Source organism: Phalacrocorax carbo, chromosome 1, assembly GCF_963921805.1.
Source record: "Phalacrocorax carbo chromosome 1, bPhaCar2.1, whole genome shotgun sequence".
NCBI classification, from domain to species: domain Eukaryota; kingdom Metazoa; phylum Chordata; class Aves; order Suliformes; family Phalacrocoracidae; genus Phalacrocorax; species Phalacrocorax carbo.
In genome coordinates, this window is record NC_087513.1 from 43,314,850 (window position 1) to 43,337,020 (window position 22,171).

General features: G+C 39.0%; 1 protein-coding gene across 4 annotated transcripts in view; it reads left to right on the forward strand.

Annotated features, from left to right (window-relative positions):
* The window catches only part of NAV3 (neuron navigator 3), a 411,830-nt gene that overhangs the window by 139,496 nt on the left and 250,163 nt on the right, over window positions 1-22,171 (forward strand). For 3 of the 4 annotated variants that reach the window (XM_064450020.1, XM_064450013.1, XM_064450036.1), the window contains exon 1: window positions 859-1,816. The exons of the other annotated variant lie outside the window; for it this stretch is intronic. In XM_064450020.1, the coding sequence (XP_064306090.1) occupies window positions 1,574-1,816 (243 nt within the window). In that variant the 5' untranslated portion in view covers window positions 859-1,573. Of the gene's footprint in view, window positions 1-858; window positions 1,817-22,171 lie in introns of those variants that run through there. 4 annotated transcript variants of the gene reach the window in all.

Sequence of the window (22,171 nt, forward strand, 5' to 3'; positions counted from 1 at the left end):
GTGTATTACAGTTTTATTCTGCAAGGTAATTTCAAAGAGTGATTTAAAAGGATCCTTTTAGTCTGCTTCTCATTTACTTTGTTTTCTTTTCAATGCTTTTTCTAACTCTTGCCATCCTTAACCTGAGAACTTAAACCTCCAGAAGGCTCTTGTTTTCTCTTGGGCTTACAGCTATAGTGTTAATAGTAAATACTATTCTGAGAAGGCATAGTTAATACCATGTAAGATATTAGTGGCGGAATAGGATTCAGGTCATCCTATCTCTCTATGTTTTAGTTTGGAAGAGAGAACAAGAAAAACACATGGAACATTTTTGTCCATAATGCTAGGTGATAAATTCCCATAGGAGTTTAATCGTGTGGCATTTCTGCACATTTTTTTCCTTATATCTCAGTTTAAAATGGGATCCCCTGCTATAGGCTATCAGAAGAATTTACAGTTGTCCTTTTAAGTAAGCGTTTATACTGCTCGGCAATTTGGACTGTCCATCGTGACTCATTTTATAGCCGGCTCTGCTTGTCTATCTGTCTTGTATTTCCGAGTACAAGGATTTAAGGTTGCCAGCAAGAATATTTCTATGAGCAACAATCAGAAATGATGCGTTGGACATAGACTTCATGGAGCTTTAAATGCTTTTAGAAAGGGAAGCGTTAACTTTGACTAGATGACGTTAGCACCACCACCAAGAAAGAAAAGAAAAAAAACAACAGCTTTGAAAAGCTGTATTGACTAAATCTTCTAACAATGCTCGTGATTTTCCTATATCCTGCTCTGTGTTTTTGTATGGATTTTTCATAGCACAGACAGACGTTACCCACACTGTGATTCAACGTCTGTTCCTAGCCACGCTCTTGCACGATTTTAACCTGATTTCACGGGAGGAGCAGGGAATGAAACACCGTAGCTCATGGTTGTCAGCAGTGAAAAATAGCCAGGAATCAGACAAACAGCTTCATTGCTGAGATTATTTCCGGGATAAAAACTCTTCCAACAGCTGTTTGCTTTGGCCACTACTCAGGTCTTTTTTTTTTTTTTAAATCAGAAAAGAAAAAGAGGTTTGTTTTTTTTTAAGATGTGGGCTGGTTATTTATGTAGTCAGGAAGAGGTCTCTGCTTCCAGTGTTGTGGTCTCGGAGCTGTTTTGACAGTTGGAGTACGGGGAGGTTTCATCTCTTTTCTCCCTCCTTTTCTCCAGTTCTTCATTCACTTAATGTACAGACCTGGAATGCTGTAGGAAGAAGAGAAAGCAAATTTATGAGTTCTTTAATCCCAGACAGGCAGCTCTGTGGCAGTTACCTTCAAGAAAAGTTCACGCCCCAAAGGAGTGTTTAGTCTTACAGAGCCACTGACTCACTGAGCAGCGCGTGTGAGTGGCTGTGCGAGAGAAGGGGAGAGATGAAGAAAAAGTTTTCCTTCCTTGTGAAACTCGTAATATTATTGTTTTAAGACGTTTTTGAAAAGATGACTGCTACTTTTGTTTAAAGTATTTGTTCTGGAATTGCTGAAGCTGGAGTCTACCAGACTGAGGTCAGGAGCATTTTCTTTGGCAGAAAGAAGATACTTTTATAGAAGCCATGCCTGTACTTGGGGTTGCCTCCAAGCTAAGACAGCCAGCCGTAGGGTCAAAGCCTGTTCACACTGCCCTCCCGATACCCAACCTTGGCCCCGCCGGCTCGCAGCAGTACTCACCAAAGTCTTTGGAGCTTACTGGGGCAGAGAGCTCAATGCTTTCTTGTCAGCTTACGTTAAAGTCAGCCTGTGATTTTGGAGAGAGGAGAGCACTTCAAGGAAAAACCCAGGAGATCGAAGATAGCAAGGTTAGTTGTAAACTTTACCTGTGGATCTCAATTCTCAGAAAATGCTGATTTGCTCAGACAAATCTGATAGAAATCTACTGCATGCAGAACTTGGGGCTAACTGAGTAAAAAGGCTTGCTGACATCAGTGAACTTGCATAGCAGCCTTGGAAATTTGCTTTGCTCAGTGTTGCTGTTTGAATATATATTCTGTTTTCAAATGTGTTTGTGTTGAAAGTTTCACAGATGCATTTTGATAAGGATCAGTAGAATCATAAGTAGAGAAAAATCATTCCGGAACCCAGTAAGCAGAGCAATGACATGACAGTACTTTAAAAAAAAATCTTGGCTGCTTCATGTTATATTATGAAGTTTAAAAAGAACTCTCACGCCCACACCTATTCCCACAGGGAGGCTTTTTTAAAATAAAAACAAGTAATTGATTTTCTTTTCACTTTTCAAACGATCTGGCTACTCTTGCTGCAGAACTGCTGAACCAGAAAAACAGCTTCTCATTGAAAAGTACCTGTATTTTTCTCTACTGCAAAATAGCTTCTTCCTAGCCCCTATCTAGCTCTATTCATTGTGATTAAAAAAAAAAAAAAAAGATTTTGTCTGAAGCAGGATGCCACAACATTTTTTAGACTACTTAGGGGTTTTTCTTTTGTAAGGGAGTTCTTTTTGAGTCTTTATAACTTGTGCTTGATTGTCTACTAGTTTTTCTGCTGTAGTTGAAGACATTCTTCATGCTTTGAACATGAGTATTGTGTCCCTTTTTGTCAGTAGTATATATTCCTGTAGATCTTTCAGTCAGTACATTACGGCTGCATGTGTGGTTTAACAGCTTCAGCAAGCAGTGTTATGTGAGGTTACGTTCCCTTGCTTTTTTAGTACTTTTGGTTTGTGGAACTGATTACCACACTGGGATTAAACATATATTTGTAGTTGTTTCTTATTTAGTTTGAGGACACTTGAGTGTCATCAGAGTTGTTAAAGTGGCAAGATACACGTAATATATGTACTTGGTTTTCCTTTGTTTTTAGTTACTGGGCTAACTCAATATTAGTGCAGAAAGTTGGTTTTGTGGTTAAAGCACAGGGTTGGAATTCTGAACATTTGGCTTCCTTTTTAATCCCTGCCACATATTTCCCCATGAGATTTTGGTCATGTCACTTAATTTTTCCCTTGGAGTTTTTTGTATCACCTCTCCCTGCCTTCCAAAGATGATGCATTGATGGTCTCAGACATGCTATATAGAAATGTAAAGAAGGAGCAGACTGTTCATCTCTTGGTTACCAGAAGTGATGAACAGCCCTTTTCTATGACATGAGTGCGTCATGAAGATAATGATACAAATTTTCAACACAATGTGATTCCTGCTTTCTAGCTTATTTTTAACCGAAAATGTTCTTCATGTTCCTCTTTAATGTTGTTCTTTAATGGATATTGCATGAAAAGTAAATTCGATTTGCTAGTACTATTTTCAGAAAAAAAAGAATACAGTTACATTGCCTACTGAGAGATGTTTCTTGATTCTTTGAAAAAGTGTGGAGAAAGGTATAAATCATCTTGCCCTCAGTATTTAAAACACTTGGGAATTACTAGTAATTAGCATGAGAGCTAGTGGGAGTCATAACCTTCCAAGGCATCTGGTCCTGAGCACTGCTGCATTGCTAGTGAATAAAGTAACAGGCTAGATGGACCCAAACTGTGACACCAATTTGTCATTTCATGTTTCATGGGTTTGACAATACTGGTAATCTTTGAGACTGTTTTTAAAGGAAAAACCACAAAACAAACCAACCTCCAAAAAAAACCAACCTACCAGCCATTAAATCTCTCTCTCTTTCTCTTCTCAGTGGAGGCAGATGAGCACTTTTAAAAGATGATCCTTAAAGAGTAAGACCAGTTTGTACATGTGATGGTCTGGAAACCTCCCCTGGCCACCTGGATTTACAGAAGTGCTCAGCATTCAAGAAGTTACTAATTTCTGTAGCCTTTTTGTACTCCCCCCTTACAAGTCCAACATTCCCAGTAAAGCTTAGCAGCAGCCCTTTACCCAGTTTTCTTCCAGGCACATTTTTTTGAAGGATTCTCTTTTATTCACCTTTTAAGCAAGTTTCATGGAATGTCTTTGCCAAAGTAGTTTGGCCTGTAAGGTGCGTGGTTACGACAAAGAAATTTTTAGGCTTTTCTTACTTGTAACCTTCAAAGTATCAGCCTGAAAGTATTGAATGCTATCTTTCTTCATCAGCGATGGACATCCGTGCCACCCTGTTTCCCAGTGCCTGGTAGCCTCAGCAGCATTCCAGGTTATCTAAGCAGTAGTTCTAAGCAGGGAGTTGTTAGGGTTAATGTCTCTTCAGGTTTGCTGAGCAGATGCAAGTCCTGCATTACAGATTGTGTCGTCCCAAAGCTTGACCATTTGTGAGTGCTGTTTCCAATAGACCTTTGGTAGATTGGTTAGGAAGCATGTTAATCAAGCGTGTCATATTCTTACGTGGCTCTGTGGTTTACAATGCTGTACACTGGGAATATTTCATTATAACAGTGATCAGATAAAAGGTCTTTCAATCAAAATGTAATGAATATCTAGCCTGAGTTTCCAACTGGGAGTAAAATCTGCCTGTTTAGCATGTGTGCCTATATCTGCTTGTGTGCTTATGTTATATCATTGGATATAAGGCAGCACTGATTTTTGAGGGAAACATGATGGATATCTATCTGCAAGAGGCAATGGAACATATGAGTTAATCATCTGGTTAACTTTTGCCCTTAGCTGATGGATTACAGTCTTTAGATTTGCTTTCTTTGGTATTTTACATATGCTGCACTGTGGGTCACCAGCTTTCTCATCCTGTCTGGAAGGCACTTAGATTGACACGTGTAGTCACTGTGACATATCCTGTTGCTATCTATAAGTGCTAAAGATTCCAAGATAAATTTGGGTTATACATGTCAATACAGTAGGTCATTGCCACCCAGCTGTTTCCTCTATGGCCTTCAGTCTCACCACACCTGATTGTTCAAGACTTTTGACACTTGTGTTGGCTTTCTCACACAACTGCCTTGCCAAAGCTGGTTAGAAATACAGCTGCAAGCATCAGTTCTCTTTTCCCTAGGCGTCTCTCCCATCTCACATGATTTTGCTGCACTTGCACATGTGGTCTCTGTTGTTTTCTTTTTTGTGGACATGATGCAGTCTGAAGTTTAATTAAAGTGCTATTATTATTTTAATAAAAACTGTGGTAGAAAAAATTTGAGGTGATTATGCTCAACTTTTTTCTTAATTGGATAGAATATAGTTAAGCCTAGGAAAGCAAATAATAAGTTGATAATGACATAAATTACTCTGTGTGTAGTTTATTCAACTATACTTCTGTTCAAAATTTTCATGATTTGTACTTTGGTACCTAAGTCACATACAGGTCCATCTGCTTTCTTGCTAAACCCACTAATGTTTAAACTGACTGTGTGAACACTTATGATGTGAATAGTCATGTAAAATATTTGAACACAAGCATTCAGAGCACATTCTTTTTCTCTGAGTATCATATAGACAAAAGTTTATTCCTATATATGTACACAGGAAAAGAATCCAGCTGCTGGATTCATGAGGTGAAATGCTGGCTGTCTTTGAAGCAGATGGAGTTTTGCTGTTCAGTTGGACCATAGAGTGTTTTTATGCAAACTGTTGTCTGAAAACACCAATATATTTTGTAATATTTTTTTTAACTGTGGTGCAGTATTATTTATATGTCTGTGTCACCATTTTTATACTGCTTGCTACATTAATGAGACCAAAACTATTGGATCATGCTAGGCTGCCTTATGATACTGTTCTAGTTGTAGAATAGGCTGTTAAACAGTAACAAACTGAAAAAATATCAAGCGATATTGTAGAAAGGTAAATGAAGCAATGTCTTAAAACTAAAGGAATGAAGAAACACTTATTTTGCAAAGCCAACTTATTTTGGTCACTAAGTGACAACTCTATACTATTTGACTTGCAGCAAAATGACAATGGCAATAACGTTTTTCTCCAGGTCACCATGATTGATTTCAACTGCCCTCACACATTTGATGGTGCAGGCTCAAGGACACTGCCATGAATCCTCTCTGGCACAAATCTGAGCAGCTGCTGGGAGTTAGGCACACCAGTCTTCTGGCCTGGCATCCTGGGGCTTCTCCTTCTAGTGCTCTGCTTTATGCATCATCAAACTTCCCTTCTGAAAGAGCACTGCACCCTAATTTATGCTTGCAAACTGAATTTTCTCTCAGCTGAATCTGATATATTAATTGCAGTCTTTCAGTTATATGACTTGGATGATAAGATTTTAGCCTTCTTTCCTGAGTTAATTCATTCCTTTACTGTCATATTATCTCATTTCTTTTTCTCCTTGTTTTCAGTTTCTCTTTGTCCATGCTATCTGTCTGCTGCTGTCTGCTTTATCTGCTTCTTCCTTCCTGTTGGCAGACATCTTTATAGGCTTCTGCATATGACTTATTTTTCTCTGTATCCACTAATCAAGTCTTCCTGTCATGACTGCAACATTTTTCATATCACTGTTCATTATTGGAAAGTGCTAGTCAGGCTTTAAAACTGATCCAATATACATATGTAAACCTAAAACTTTTCTAGATACTTCAGTTTTGGGGGTATATATTAACATTCTTGTAGTATGGAGATACTTGTATCCAGAGGATGCATGGACAGTAATTTGTGATCTCCTTTAGAGGGGCCCAGCCCCACCAAGTTCATCATTAAACAGTCCAACTTTAAGATAGGAAGATCTCAGGGGAACTCAGGAAACGAATTTGGTACAAGGACTTTTGGAACATATGACAAAGAATATGATGTGTCCACCTGAGAAGAGAGACACGTCTGGTGGCTTCTGTAGAGCACAGAAATCTGAGCAGCACAGCTGGGCAAGCAATCTATACATCAACTGATCAGACAAAAATAGATGTGCTCTACACGGGGAGTGGGGCCAACAAAGAATGGGGTCTGTAACACTTAGTTGTACCAAGTGAACATCATTAAAGTAATCTAAAATGAATGTCAGTGTCACAAAACAAAGCTGAATACTTTGATGTGATTAGGCAAAAAGATACGGCTGCTATTAAAGTGACTCTTGAAGTCCATTTCTCTTAGTATCATACTATTGCCTCTTAGTCTTGGTCTGAGGGCTTCCAGTGTTGTTCATCCAGCCCTGTCACAGTAGGACATTGGAATGAGCACAGAAACTTCCCATTTTTTCCTCACCAATTGTCAGCAGTTTGTCGGTGATGTGGTAACTCCTGCCTGTCACCAGACGCCAGACTTGGAGGATGGCTATGTTCCTCAATCCAGACAGATCTCAAGACAAATATTTTTGCTTTCCGTACATGGGTGGAGCTCCTGCTCACGCCAACAGGAGTACTGTGCACATTGGAAAACCAGATGTGTGCCATGAATGACTTCCATAGCTCCATCTTTCCTCAGCTAACCCTTCAAAACCATTTACTTAAGTTCTGTGTGACCCTTTCCCACCATTCCCCAGACCTCTCCCAAGCAGAGCATCTGTTGCAATCCCACATCTCATTGACCTTTCAGTTTCTTGGATACCTTTTTGTCCGGTCTCTCAGGGCCAAGCTCCACCGAGTTTCTTGACATGCTGAATCTAGGGAACATAAATAAATGAGTTTATTTCCCCATTTTGTCATACCCTTCCTTTTCTCAGGGCTAGTGCATTGGAGATGTCTGCTTTGTGGGTTGGCAAGAAAGGAGGCTGCTCATTGTGCCGAGTGTTTCATTTACAGCACAACAGCCAAGGCAACAAAAAGGGCAGCAGAAGCAGCCAGAGACCGCCTATCTTCTCCCCATAGTGACCGCTAGTGATGGGAAGCCAGCATTGTTTCAAAAGCACTGAACTAGCTGCCAGAAATTTCAATCAGCACTGCTGACACCTGGGACTATGTGTGTTTAAAATTCACACAGCCCCAGCGAAGCCAGGACACTTGGCAGGAGTTCAGATTGTCAGCAATTTCAGCTTCTTGCCTTGTGTTCTGAATTATTTCTTTATCAAACAGATAACAACATCTTTAATGTGCTTTATGTATCCAGCACCGTCTGTCTACGCTATATTATACCTGATTTAAGGGCCTCATGCTGTATGAGCTTGGAGCCAGCTTCATTCTTACATGTTTATTTTCTAATCATCTGTACCAAGCGCATTTTCATATAGTTGAGATAAATGTACAGTAACACAACATGCAACTCTTAATGCTTTTGTACTTGTAAGCAAATTGTATTGACTGTAGGTTGAAAGAATTTTTTTTTGTAATTTGTAACTGGGGTCATCGATAGAAGGGTATTTGCCAACCCAAGCCTACCTTTCTACTGCTTTTTTAAAATTTCTTTCACAAAATAAGAATATAGAACTCAACGTATCTCATATTAATTTGTGTGTTGCAAGCTGGTAATAGGCATCAGCAGAAAGCAGTTACTCTTTTTTGTATTGCATCTGTGCCTAGGGAAGCTGCTTGGGGATTTCCTGACCAATCAACTTAGAATCACAGAATCATTAAGGTTGGAAAACACCTCCAGGATCATCACGTCCAAATGTCAACCCAATACCACCATGGCTCCTAAACCATGTCCCGAAGTGTCACATTGACACATTTTTTCAACACCTCCAGGGATGGTGACTCCTCCACCTCTCTGGGCAGCATGTTCCAATGCTCCAACTTGTTCCAACTTTTTGTTAAAAAATCCTTTCCTTGGAAGTGGGAGCGTGTCTGAGTATTGATGCACTGTATATGCACCAGCAGAGCTCCAGAACCTGAAGCAACCTGGCAACATTTGCTTGGTGCAACACTCTTGCAGCCCCTTGGGGTAATCTGTTCTCCATGACTATATATGGAGATAAGTGGCCTCCATCTCTAGATAAAAATAATGGGCTAATATTATACCCCAGGATGCTTTAGTTAGGCCTTAGTAAAACTTCCCAGCAGTAATAGTTAAACAGAGGAATGCTTTGCATGCAGAAGGTATAGTATCTCCATCACTGGAGTATTTTAAAAAACAAATGCATGTACACCTGCCATTCATAGCATTGCTAGCACTGATCCTTCCTTGTGCAAAGGACTCAACAGCCATCCTTATGGTCTTCTCATTTTCTTTTCTCATTCCTTGACTCAGTTGAGTGCAGGTATGTGGTAATGAAATGATGCTACTCTGCTCTTCCTAGAAAGGTTGGACTAGATGATCCCTGAGGTCCCTTCCAACCTGTGATTCTGTGATTCTGTGATACTCTGGGAACCTGAACTGAGAGCCCGGTGGGCCACAGTGCCACAGAGATGTAAGGATCCCCTTTGGAGACAGCTTTGCTACCTTAGAAAAAATGCCATTGTATGGTATGGGTGTTTCCAGAGTCATTTCACTGAAGTATTGCAGTTCCAGCTAAGTTTCCCTAAAGCACAGGTAGGGTAGCGTTGGAGACCAGCCAGCTAGTTGCTTCCTTGGAAACACTCATTTCCTTGGGACATAGGATATCAGTATTAGAGTGCCCTCATGCCTCAAGATCCTGTGAGGTCTGGCAGAGGACTGGCTCTCAGGCACTCAATTTTTTGCTCTATAACAAGGAACATAGAAGTCCTGTGAACCCACTTCAGTTTTGGGCCTAGATATCCTTTAAAAATCCCTTCAGGAGCACTACAGTGAATATTTCAGCTGGCTGTATTTTGTAGGGACTGTACAGACTGCTCCCTAGAAGACAGGAGCATCCCAATGCGCCTAGCAGAGTGAGGAGTGATACCAATATCAGGAAGTTCGGTTCAGCTGAAACACTTTTCCCTCAAGTAAAAACATACGAAAATGTCCTTTCTGTAGATTTTTTTTTTCTCAGCTTTAACCAGACCTGGATCCTAGAAACTTTTACTAGATCGATGTCTTATCACAACAGATTGTGTACATGTGCACAGAAGTTAGTTGCAGCCCTACAGAATGTATGGCTCTATTACACTGAGTGTGAGAGAAAGGGAAAAGTATTATCCCCACAGTGCAGAGTGAGAGGAGAGATTAAAGGGGAGATGGATGATTTTCCCACACTCAGGCTGGGACTTTGTGGCAGGACTAGGAATTTCAAGTCATATATATCTTGAGTCCCAGTCTCCACATCATAACCACAAGCTCATCCTTTGTCTTTTCTAAGGGATCAGTTAAGAATAAAACCTCCAGATATTTTTCCTGATTTTGCCTTTTTTCTTCATTTTAATGTAAGCTGCTAGCATCAGCGTGGGCCCAGCTCCGAGCTGGAGTTGGAATTTTACTCCATTCTTTGATTTTGATGTATCCAATCAATACAGACCCTGTCACAATTTATTAGAGATGCAGAATATGTCGTGCCCTTTGTTGAGTGGTATAACCCTCACCAAAAGTCCTTGTGTACAATGCTGTTGAGAGGCTTTTCACTTATTAAACATGATCTGGGACATATAGATATGGAATAAAAGCAGGTCTTTTTTAAGGAAAGATGATTTTTTTGGTCCTAATTTCTGCCTCTGAATAAACTGTCATAATAAATAAGCTTCTTATGATATGTCAAATAAGCTTTTTGGTAACAGAAACTCTTGTATTTTATAAATAATAAGGCCATCATTTACAAATGAGAACTGCTAACTTTTTTAACTATGGGTTCATTCTGGTCTAGGTCCACTGTCTTTTCTTCTCTAGTACACAAATTTTTTGAGTCGCGTAGCTTTTCTTGCACTTGCATACAGGGCACGCAAAGAGTAGTTCATTTAAAGCAGCTCTGTGTTTCACTTTGACCCGATTCACAGGATGTGGTCTTGGAGGAAGCCCATGCCTTAACAATAGCCTTTTGACAGCGAGGGTGTTTGGGGATTAAGCTGGAAGAGGAGGAAGCATCTATCTATTCTCAAACCTACCAGTGGAATATTTTGTGCGAATCTTCACTTGCCCATGATGTTTTTAAAGTCACAAACCTTTCTTTTTTGTTTTTACTGGCAAGAGGACATTGGCTGAAAGATAGCCTAACTTATTTAAAATTCAGAAAAGGAATGCAGAGTGTTTTGTCTGCTACATGCAAAGGGATAATTCCCCTGTGTAAGATGTACAGATTTCTGATGGCTCTTGTGTATGTTCTCTGTAAACCAAGTTGAGAGAACTTGGAAAATAAGCAAATCAAAGGGAAGCATAATTTTAAAGTGGTTAGGGCTGGACCGTAGTACTTCTGGATATATAAACTGAGAAGGTGCCAGCCACTAAATGTCTGTGCTAACTCTGCATAAAGCATGAGAGAAGTTGACCATATTAGTATTGTCCTAACCTACTTTCAGCATGACATTTGGTCTGGCTTACCTCTTTAGTTATGTTTATTTTCCTATAAACCCTCCTCTACTGCTCTGCCCCTCTGATCTTAATACAGTGGAAAACATTTCATCTTTCTATATATCTCTCGATAGCAGTTCAAGATATTTTGTTCAGGTGCAACTCTCCAATTAGTGAATTCCAGCAAGTTTGAAAAGCTGGAACAAAAATAGATGTTGAGCTCTCTCTTGTGTTTTCCAGTTCAAAATATCTTCCTTTGACAATTTTAACACCTGGCTTTGTATCATGTCGATGCTGTGTTACACTCCAAAAGATTTGGCAGTGAAAACTTCCTGTTGTGCATCAGGATTTGATTTACAGGGTATGTGTAAAACCATTGCAGCTTAGTAACCCGAATGGTCATGCACAGAAAGATGACTTCCTAGCAAGTGTTGTAAAACATTTGACCACTTTCATTAATCAGGAAAGGCTGCATGGCTCATACATGATTTAGGGTGAGTAAGACATAAGTCAGGGCACAGGACTTTTACTCACCACTACAACAATGGGATTTCCTGGCAACACATCTATGCAGTAAACAGCCTGTTTGCTTTCTTTTGGATTTTGTTTTTGTTTTTGTTTTTGTAAGCTGTTTCTGTAGTGGAAATAGATAGGCATTAAATAAGAATGTGAAATAATAAATAAGAGTTCAAAAGGAGTTTAGAAATTTCCTCAGCTGATCAGTCTGCCTGCTTTAGTCATTGCTGGCCAGCTCACCAGCCAGAGACAGAGTGCTGGAAGGAAGAGGTGAAGGAATCTGTTTCTTATGAAGGAGCAGCACAAATCGGAAAGCTTGAGAGCTGCAGGTTCAGATTTGCTTTTGAAATGCCTCAGAGAGGGAGTAGGGCCTAGCGACTTGTGTGGAAGCCACAATCTAGCTTCACTTCTGGTTTCTATCAAGTGCCTCCTTGAACTCAGCTCATTTGTAACATGGTAATAATGCCATTATTTTTAGAGTTGTTTGCTGGCTATGTACTGTTTCATTGTATTTTTTTAATACTGAAGAAATAATCCAGTTAGCTACTTTTAAAGATGTTACTGAAGTTACTTTGAATGACCTTAGAAAAACTGATTTTTTTTACCTAATCAGTTACTGATGTTAACAGATTCCTGTCTGCCAATTTAATAATGCATCCATTCTTTGTTCTTGCTTGTAATAAGAAGACAGAAGTAGAAGATGTTTTATATATTATTTTTCCTGTGGAAATGTTTGATCCTCATGAAGGTAAGAAGAGAATAATGACATCTTCATTGTTTTCTGTATCTCACTGCAGTATCACGCTGAAGACTGGTACGATTCTGTATTATTAGCTGAAACCTAAGCAGCAGGTTGCTCCACAGAGAAATTCTGTGTAGTTATTAACAGTCAAAAAAGTCTGTCCATGGGCAATGCCATCTCCAGATGCATTTTTTTTTGAACAATCTAATTTGCAAAACTTTCAGATACTGACTGCTCTTGAGCAAGAACTAGGTTTCTTCAGCTGGGTGTCTGGAGTGGGTTGGTGGTTGTGCCACAAATGAATGAAGGCGAAGAAGCCTTGCCAGTCTAGGACAGCTATGTCAGTCACAGCCTTAAAGAGTTTGGGTTTGTAAGATAAGCTAATAGCACAAGGGAGTGGGGAATAAAAGAAAAATATGCAGAAACGAAAACAAGGCTTTCTTCCCGGGGCCTGGCTCTCTCAATCCAAAATTCTTCTGGGCTATTTTGCCTCATTTGTGGACACGATGCAGAGAAGATGTAGAGTCATGAGGGAAGCTGAAAAAGCAAATCAAATGAAGTTTCAGAGAAGGGAGCACACAAGACAACACACTGGGAACTGGTGTGTTGGACTAAACACTGTCATTCAAAAAAATTACTTAAAGGGAATTTGGCAACAGAAAAAGAATATAATACAGGAGATTCAGATCAGCAAAAGAGATACTGGAGAACTCAGACTCCCTAAAAGCAAGGGGATTAGGGACATATTTGCATCTATGGAAAATTTGATCTCTTTTCTCCTGAATGCTAGAGGTGATCTCATTTAATTTGAGAGAAATTGTAAGATCTCACTGTGAAACCCTGATATAAATCCCAGCAAAGGCAAAGTGATAGTGGTCACATTTCTGTCTAAAGGGAAAAATGTTTCCTTCACTTCCCATTAAAAATTTCAGCTTGGATGACAATAAACTCAGGATTTTAAACAGTCATTTTCACTCAGATGCATATATGTCTTTAAGGATCTCAGTGGCCTTTGCACAGAGTAACCTGAGACTTACAAGACAGTTACAACATAAATAAATTATTGTGTCCTAATTGATTTGATAGAAATATTATGTATCTTGATCAAGCCATAAATCAGTGGCATATCCAAGAATTGGACTTTTGAAAGGTAAATATTGGTTCCTGCTTATTAGCAAGCTTATCTTTGTAATTCAGTCCGTTCCTTGCAAAACTCTGCATGGATGAAATATTCAACCTGACCTGAATGCTGAGTGGAGGCTTTTAAAAATGTATGCACTTTGCTACCATTTCAGAGCAACAAAAGATTTTGGATCTTTTGGAAAAGTTTGGGGTATTACTTCCTGTGGGTCCTCTGTGAGGCAAAGTATATGAAACTGGTCATTCCTGAGATGGTGACCTTGTCTTGGTATGACTTGTGGGGTTCTGTCACTGGCTGTGTGATGATACATCTATTTTTAGAGTGTTGAAACATTTTAACAGAAGTATACAAGGACACTGTTACAAAATAAGAAACTCGAAGTGCAACAGCTCTCTTCTACAAGTACCTTTGATTGGCTTAATTAGGCTTTAAGAATGATGATATTTTAACTAATACTTGATACAATTCCAGGTAGTGATTTAAGGACTGTATAAGGCAACATTACTTCACAGTGCTTTTTCATTTCTTAGATCAATCCAATGACTTCATTTGAGTCAGTTTGGGTTTTGTTCTGTTTGGTGTCGCGTCGGCCCCCACCCCAAGAGTTATCTAAACTCTTCAGAAAAGCTATTTAACGAATAATTTTTGTGCTCACCTACTTAACTTCATTCTGAAGTTGCTTTTAGGATACTTTCAGATGTGTTACAGCATGCCAAGCATTGGTGTGCCCTAACATTTTCAGAGCAGCAGGATACAGACTGGAGTGGAGATAACTGAAAAGCTTAAGACAGTAAATCATTGACTGGACAGATTACTACAGTTCCTCTAAAGCTACTCTGAGATTTCATTTTTATAGCACAGAGATAGTAAATGTAGGTTTAGCATTTTGGCACCGGTAATACATCCTACACAGACTGAAACCACTATACATGCTTAGTTTATGGTGCATATTAAAGATAGAGAGGGCTATGTAAGCTCATATGCAGGTACCTATTGGCATTTATCTATGTATTTACAGAGGTTTAAAGTATACTCAATAAATAATTTTAAATATTGTGGAAGGCCATTTGGAGACATATTTAAACGAGCTTCACACTTTAATAATTTTTTACTGATACACATGTATCATATGTCACATACCTTACAAATCTGTATTAATACATATTATTCGTGTGTACCTATATATATGTGTACATGTCACATAAGCCATATATTTATCTTTTTAGTAAAGACTTAGGGTAGAATTACTGTTCATAGTAACAAAAGTGGGATGTACAACACAGCTTTTGCTTTTCATTAGCTGTAGAATAAATTGATAGATTCAATACCAAAACAGGCAAAACCCGCAGAAGCACTGATCCCTGTACCATTTAGACCGTGTGTATCAGTCAGTGCATCCACAGTGCTCTTAGGAGCAGCTCAGCAGCCTGAATTCCCAGTGGCAGCCGGGAGACTGGCAGGCAGCACTGCTGTCTGTCCCACCACTGTCCCTCTCCCGGGCTGCATTGCCTCCCCTAGCTCCTATGGGGTGAGAGCTGCCTCAGGAATGCCAAGGAGACTGATGCAGAGATGGTAAATAAAATCTTCAAGTTATTGAGGAGTCAGTTTCCAAACAGACTAGAATGTCTTTCTGCAGCTTTCTGCTTTTATCATCTTCCTGATGTTCTTTAGGGAGATGTGTGTTGTTTGCTCTATCATTTTAAATACTTCATTTTAGAAACATAGTAAAATCAGCCTTCTGAAATCAGAGCTCACTGTGTTCTTGTTGAGAGCAGTGTGAGTTCGTCCATTTACTCACTGGATTTAAGAATATCATCCAACGTCATTGTGGCTAGACAATTCATAACCTCTTACATTATCGCAAGATAGATTTTCAAGCCATACAGGCCATTTCTTCCTCCACAAACTGGTATGGTGTTTTTTAAACAAACAATCTGCATCCCGTTGTAGAGGGTGTTATGTCTGTAACTCATTCTCATTACTCTGCTGTATTAAAGTGTATCTAATATCATTATTAGGTAGTCAAGTGAAACAAAATAGCAAATAAAAATATTCTGTTATCATGAAAAAATATAAAATATCTTGCTTTAAAATTTTACATTTGTTAATTTTTAAATGCTTCATAGTACATATCTTTTCTTGGAGTATTCCAGCCTCAATCAAAGCTTATATCCAATATATATCCAATAAGATATATATTATTAAAATCGCTGTACTCAGGCTTCTTCATAACTCAAGAAATCCAGCCAGTAGTTGGTTAGAAACCATCAGGATTTGCCACAGGGTGAAGTTATTTTTTGAGAAATTTGATTAACATCTCTGCCAAAATTTCTATAACAAGGTTTTACAGGTAAACTTGGACAGAAACTGCCACTGCTTGTGCAGCGTGTGCTACTTGGGGAAATCAGTTTATCTGTCAGTAGATGTACTGATGTACTGAACCTTATTTGCTTGGGTCACACGGATTGTACAGCCATTATTTTGTGGGCACCTTGGTGGTTGTGTGCAGAGCTACAGTCCGTGTAGGGTCCCTAGCACTGTATGGGGAAAGAAGGTCTCAAAATATAATGCAGTGCATTGTAGGTCCAGGACAAAGGCCTAGTTTTTTGGGAATGTTAGGCTATGTTGGCATCTGGAGCTGTTTTATGCCAAATGACTGGCATTTTCTGACAATCAGGTAACCTGAGACTTTTATTCATGGAAATTATGGATTTAAAGGGGAAAAAACTGTCTTCTGTGTGCACTGAAAACATTCAGAATGAATTGTTTTATGAAAGCCAGGATTGTGACAGAAAAAAAGTCCCCTCTTCCCATCTCTACTTTTTCTTGTATTCTGCCTGTTTAGATGACCTATGGAATTTAGCTAATTAAAAATTCCGCAAATATTTAAGTTATGCTTGTTGCTGAAGTATTTGGAAAAAGAGATTTTTATTATGAGTGATGTCATATTGTGTTTTTGACCAAAAATTTAATAACCATGATTGGCATGCCACTGCCTCTAATTTCCTTGTATGGTACAGTATGCAGTTCATGTCCATTTTATGCACTGTATAGCCAAACTTGCGTATGCACAAACAGTATGAGGAAAGGGTAATCAATCTGACTGGATGAAAACTCTGAGGAAATACTGATAAGTAAAACAGATCATAAATTCTGCAGATAATTGTTCAAATTCATGGCTCCAAAGATTAAAATTGAGACTCCTCCTGTCCCACCCGTAAATGACACTTGGCAGTAGAGATGTGCTCAGTAAAAATCCACTCACAATCCTTATTGCCAATCCATATCTGCCTTCTCTTATTCTGCATACCACTAGAGTCCAGTCTGTACCGACCATTGTTCTGAAATGTTGTGTTTCTTTAATGAAATCTTTCTTTTTGAGTTTAGTAATATTAGGTCCTGGTAGCTGAATGCTGTTTTTAGGTCAGGATTAAGTGCACATCATAAATACTCAGCCCGAATAGAAGATGTGGAGCATGGGACAGACTGTTTGGGACTGCTTTTTCCTCTCTACAAATAACTTGGGACCAATGGAAAATATCAGGAAAGTTCAAGAGAGTCCTAGCTCTTTTTCCTGCGTCATAGATCAGTGAAGTCCAACATTAACTTACAGTGGGGAGCACAGAGCCAAAACTGTTTGAGGAGAAGTTATTAATTCTGTCTTGTAATTCTTTATTTTATTGAAAACTGAAGCAATATTAGTTATATCTGTCAGACTAGGAAAGGGTGGAGGACTCTGCTGGAGGTCAAGAACAGACAGCACACAGGTGAGAAGTTAGTGTCCAGATATTTTCAGAGACCATATGGAGGCTCTGATCACAATCGAATTCATCTTACCTCATTATAGCCAGTTAAAAGATTGGTTTCTAGTCTGAGCTAGTTGCTTGGGCTTCTACTATAGCCAGATGGTAGAGATAAATACTTCTTGAGGGCAATTTCTTTCACTTTTCTGAGATGTTTGTGTAAGGTAGAATGACTCACCCTCTGGAGGTATGTACATCTATTCCTTAATTAAGGGGAGATGAACCACCTAGTTTAAGTTAAACACCTAATTTGGAGGGTCTAAATTAGTCGAGATGAATCTTACCCATAGTATAGAACTTTTATTTGGGAAGATATTCTCTTTTCATGCATTTATTACTAATGTTATCATTATTCAGATTATTCAGATTACAGATTGTACATCTGTGTTCCGAAGTGCGTTATTTAAATCTTTTGAGGCTACTTTGAAAGCTAGTGCAGACATAGCCCTCATAAGGGTGATGGATCTGGGCATGGTTTTATCAGAGGGGCATCCTTTTTTTGATTCTTAAAACAGAACGGTGATACAAAGTTATGGAAAGTTCCTGAGAAGCGATGACGAGGAGTGATGGGCAAGCAAAGATAACACTAAAATGAGCAAGTTGCACAGGAAATTGAGATATCTCTGTGAAGGAGACATGTTTTACTTTGATACATTCTCACAGATTTCTGCTCAGTGCTACAGATACAGTAGAGGTAGTGGAATGGATCATTACACGGAAGTACTATAATGAATTCGTTTTCTGAATGTATGGCAATGTAACAGTGTGTGTGCACACATAGGCCTTATACGTACACACAAGGAGAAATACATAATGAGTTGGTGGGCAATCGGTATACTTGCAGATATATTGAAAGTCCTCTACTATCTCAGCAGCATCTCACGGCAGATTTACACAGCACTTGCATTCAGCTGGCAGCATTAGACTCCCTCCTTCTCCACTTGCTGCCATAGTGTTTCTTAAGAGAAGGGTGAGATTAATCTAGAAGCCACTTATATACCTAAAGAAACAAGATCTAAAAGTAAGTAATTGAGCATAAAAATGGATTTTCTTTAAAGTGTTCTTATACTTTTGCACAGTATTGCATACATCATTTTAGGAAAGTTTCTCTTGAGGATTACAACCTCCCCCATGTGAGTTATTTTTCTTCTTGTTAGGAACTGAATGACTTCGCTGTAACAGCTACAGCCATCGCTTATAGGGGAGGGCAACATTAAGGAATTGCAGTTGCTGTCTAACAACTTGAAATAAGTAGGAAGTCTTATAGCGTGTGACAAGGCTACACGCAGCCTTAATCAAGTTGGATGTGTACTCTGCAAAGGGTGCTGCTTGTTGGCTGTAGTCACTGTAATCTCTCTGGTAAATCCCCTCTTGAGCTATAAGCTACTTTTCTTGTCAAACTATCTTGAAGTAGAGATGTTTGGAAAGTGCTAGAACTGTCACCTGTCTAACCAGCCTACTTATTTTCACTTTGGATGATGTGCTTGCTGTCTTAGCTAGCGGGGATCTGCAGACTGTTCTGAGTATGCCTGGCAGATGTGTGTTGGTGCTGACAATTTGGTTGCTGCCATTCATATTTCAAACCAGGAAGCCCCAAGAACACAGATGTAGAACCTTATACCAGAGTAAGAAGGAGAAGGCTTCAGGCAAATTAGGACAATATCCTGCAAAACAGAGGGCAAAAGGGAGCTAAATGCCTGCCATCCAAAAACACGAACACTTTGATGCACTGGTGTTACAGGTGTATGGGAAATAAGCCTACTAAAGGGGTGACCAATTAGTGCATCCTAATGTTTAAGGTCTTTACCTTTTTCATGGAAATTAATTTCCATTCACAACTCTCAAGTTGGACAACCAAAAATTTGGGGTTGTCAAGTTCACTAGATATATCTAAAAATCTACATCTCAGTCTTTTTAATATTTGTATTAATTTCTTCTAAAGGCTCTGTCTGCTGTTTGTTTTTTTCTTCCCATCCTCATAGCTTATTCATTTTCTCTGAAACAGCCACTTTCTAGACCTGAACATAAGATAACTTTGTTCCTCCCACCAAAGCAACAGACAAGGCTTTATCTGACGAACTTCATACAATATCTGTCACTTCAAGCTCTTCCACAGGCAGCAGAGAGAGAGACACCTCCAAAGATGCCCCTGAAATTGAATCACCCTCAGGAGGTGCTTTTTCTCTCAATCATGTATTGAGAGAACCTGTGGTAATTTAGTTCCCAAGCTGGCATGTACAGTTAGGTGCAATGAATCAATGAATATGGGTCTTTGTTCTTCAACTTTGGGTTTGCTTCTAGCAGATCACTTAGCTCACCTTATTAATCTTTTTTTTTTTTTTTTTTAAGGATTATTTACAGTTCCATTCAGTGCAAGCAAACTATTGCTGAAGGGTCTGACCTGAAATTTTGTACAAAAATCCAGTAATTTAGGGGTAGTTTGTATGCTAAAAGAATTTGTGATAGTTCCAAGAGAATCATCTGTAAGACTTTTTAATATCAATAGTTTCAATAGCTTACTTGGCCTGTAGGTCAGTGGAGGATAGTCACCATATGTACCTGACATCATATTTCTTGTAGCTTCTTAATCATACAAAACACTATGGATCATCCTAGAGAAAGTGCATAAAGCTCTGTAAATTTTCTCTTGCCTCTTCCATTACATTAAAAGTGAGAATAAAACAGCTTAATTCAGAGAAAAGCAACACACCAAGTTGTTAATATTTTTGTGTCCTTTGGAATTGGTTTTACACCACAAACAATTTAAATTGTAGCAAGCTGAACTCAGTCCTTTTTACAATTCCTCTGAAATTTGTTGGTTGATCATGTGAAACCAATGATGTTTTTCACTTCCTGTCCGCAGCAGCAGCTGTGGTACAGCTACTGTACAGCACAGCTTATTCTTAAAGGACTCCACTTCTTGCATGGTGTGTTCTTGTATTGTACCTATTTTCAGGGTTTTTCTTAACAGTTCTTCTAGACTGACTATTTAAGGCTAAAGAACCTACATTTTTTAGCTTTGTCATAATAAACATGACAATGTGTCAGAAAAAAACATGTAGCATACAGTTCAATTGAAAATGAACTTATATGTTCTACCATCTTATGACTTATCACCTATTAAGTCCAAGTACTCAAATGAGGGTCAGTGATGCTAGATGCTGTATGAGTGGGATGATGATCTAAATTCCATTCTAAAACACTTGTGATATAAAACCAGCCTCAAATAAGTGAGGAGAGAAGGAAGTAGCTCACAGATTAATAGAAATTTTTATCTATGTTTACGTTATCACATAAATGTTTAAATGTTGAACTTCTCTTGGCCTTGCTGTAGTATGCTAACTTATGTCTTGTCAGATACCACCGAAGAAATTGTTCTTCAGAAGGGGCAATGAGAACCTTATAGACTTTCAGTGCCCTAAGGGTGGGGGTGAAAAAAGCAAGCATGTTTGCGAGAGGAGTGGATGAGTGAGGAGCGAGGCCCTGCTGTTGCTCTGTGGACAGTAGAGCAGTGTTAGCAGCTGATAGATATGTAAGGGCTGAGTCTGAAAGAGCTTGAAGTTAAAGGCTAGAAATTTGAACTCAACTCAAGTGAATCAAAGGAAGGATGTTCAGAGAAATGGACAAAAAGTTCTTCACAGCTGTCTCTTCTATTTGGCATGCCCTAATTGCTATGATTGTTTTTTATGCAGTGTTTTGATGATTAGGGGAATCTTTTCCAAACAAAGTACACATTGAGGCTGATACTGCGAAGTTATCTGGAACTGTTTGTATGAAAATGGCTGCAACACAAATGCCACAGTCACTGCATTCACTTGCTTGACCAGGCAGCCAGCAATTTTACTTTCTCATTGAAAGAGGACTTTTCTTCCTAACTCCACAGGAGGGAAGAAGCAGAAAAAGCAGAAAATTAGCATGAATTTTCTTACCTTATTCTGAGCAGTGTCTGCAAGCCACTACGCTTACAAGTAGCATGTCCCTCCCAAAGATTTAGCTGACAACTTCTAAGGGTCAAACTAATAAAAAAGATGTTAAGGAGGGCTGTCGAGGGAGGGCTGATGGGGACCCTGAAGAGACAGGAGGGGATCGCAGCTACAGGGGATAGGGCTGTGCATCCCAGCACTCAACAGAGAGGTTCACATCCATAGTCTGTGCCATGATGGTGACCAAAGATACAGTCCAGCAACTTTTCTAGGGACATCACGTGCATGTAAAATTTCACCTTTTCTGTGTTATTACTTATAGACCTTATGATGTTAATCCTGAGGATATTTGAAAAGGAAATTAGAGCTTGACTTTTATCTAATGGTGTACTAGAGTAATTCCACTCATTTATTGGAGTGTTTTACACTTGTATAACTGACCTAATTAGAGTCAGGATCTAACTAAACAATGACGCAAATATATACTTTGCTTATTGTGCTCCTCCTCTTGTTTCTTAAAAAACTCTTATCAAAGGCTCTGTCAGAAACACACTGTGAAGCGTCTGTCAAAATTTACCACCAACAGAAAGAAAAAAGAACCCTTTGTTTTACTTTGCCATTGTCTGATGTTTATATGAAATGAAGAAAACTTGATAATTTCTTGGCACCTTAAGACACCTTTCTTAATTACCTTAAGAAAGTGGCTATAACACACAGAGTAATGAAAACTTATCTCATGGCCTATGTATCAGCACTGGAACCAGCCACTCTATTCTTTACAGGAGGATGCCCTTTCTGACTGCTCATTCATCCTTGCACAAAAGACTCGGATTGTGGTACCATCTCTTCCACTCTGGAAAACCTAGATGGGATGGTTTCTGAAGCACATCAGTGAGCTGTTTGTTTGCTTGGCGAGTA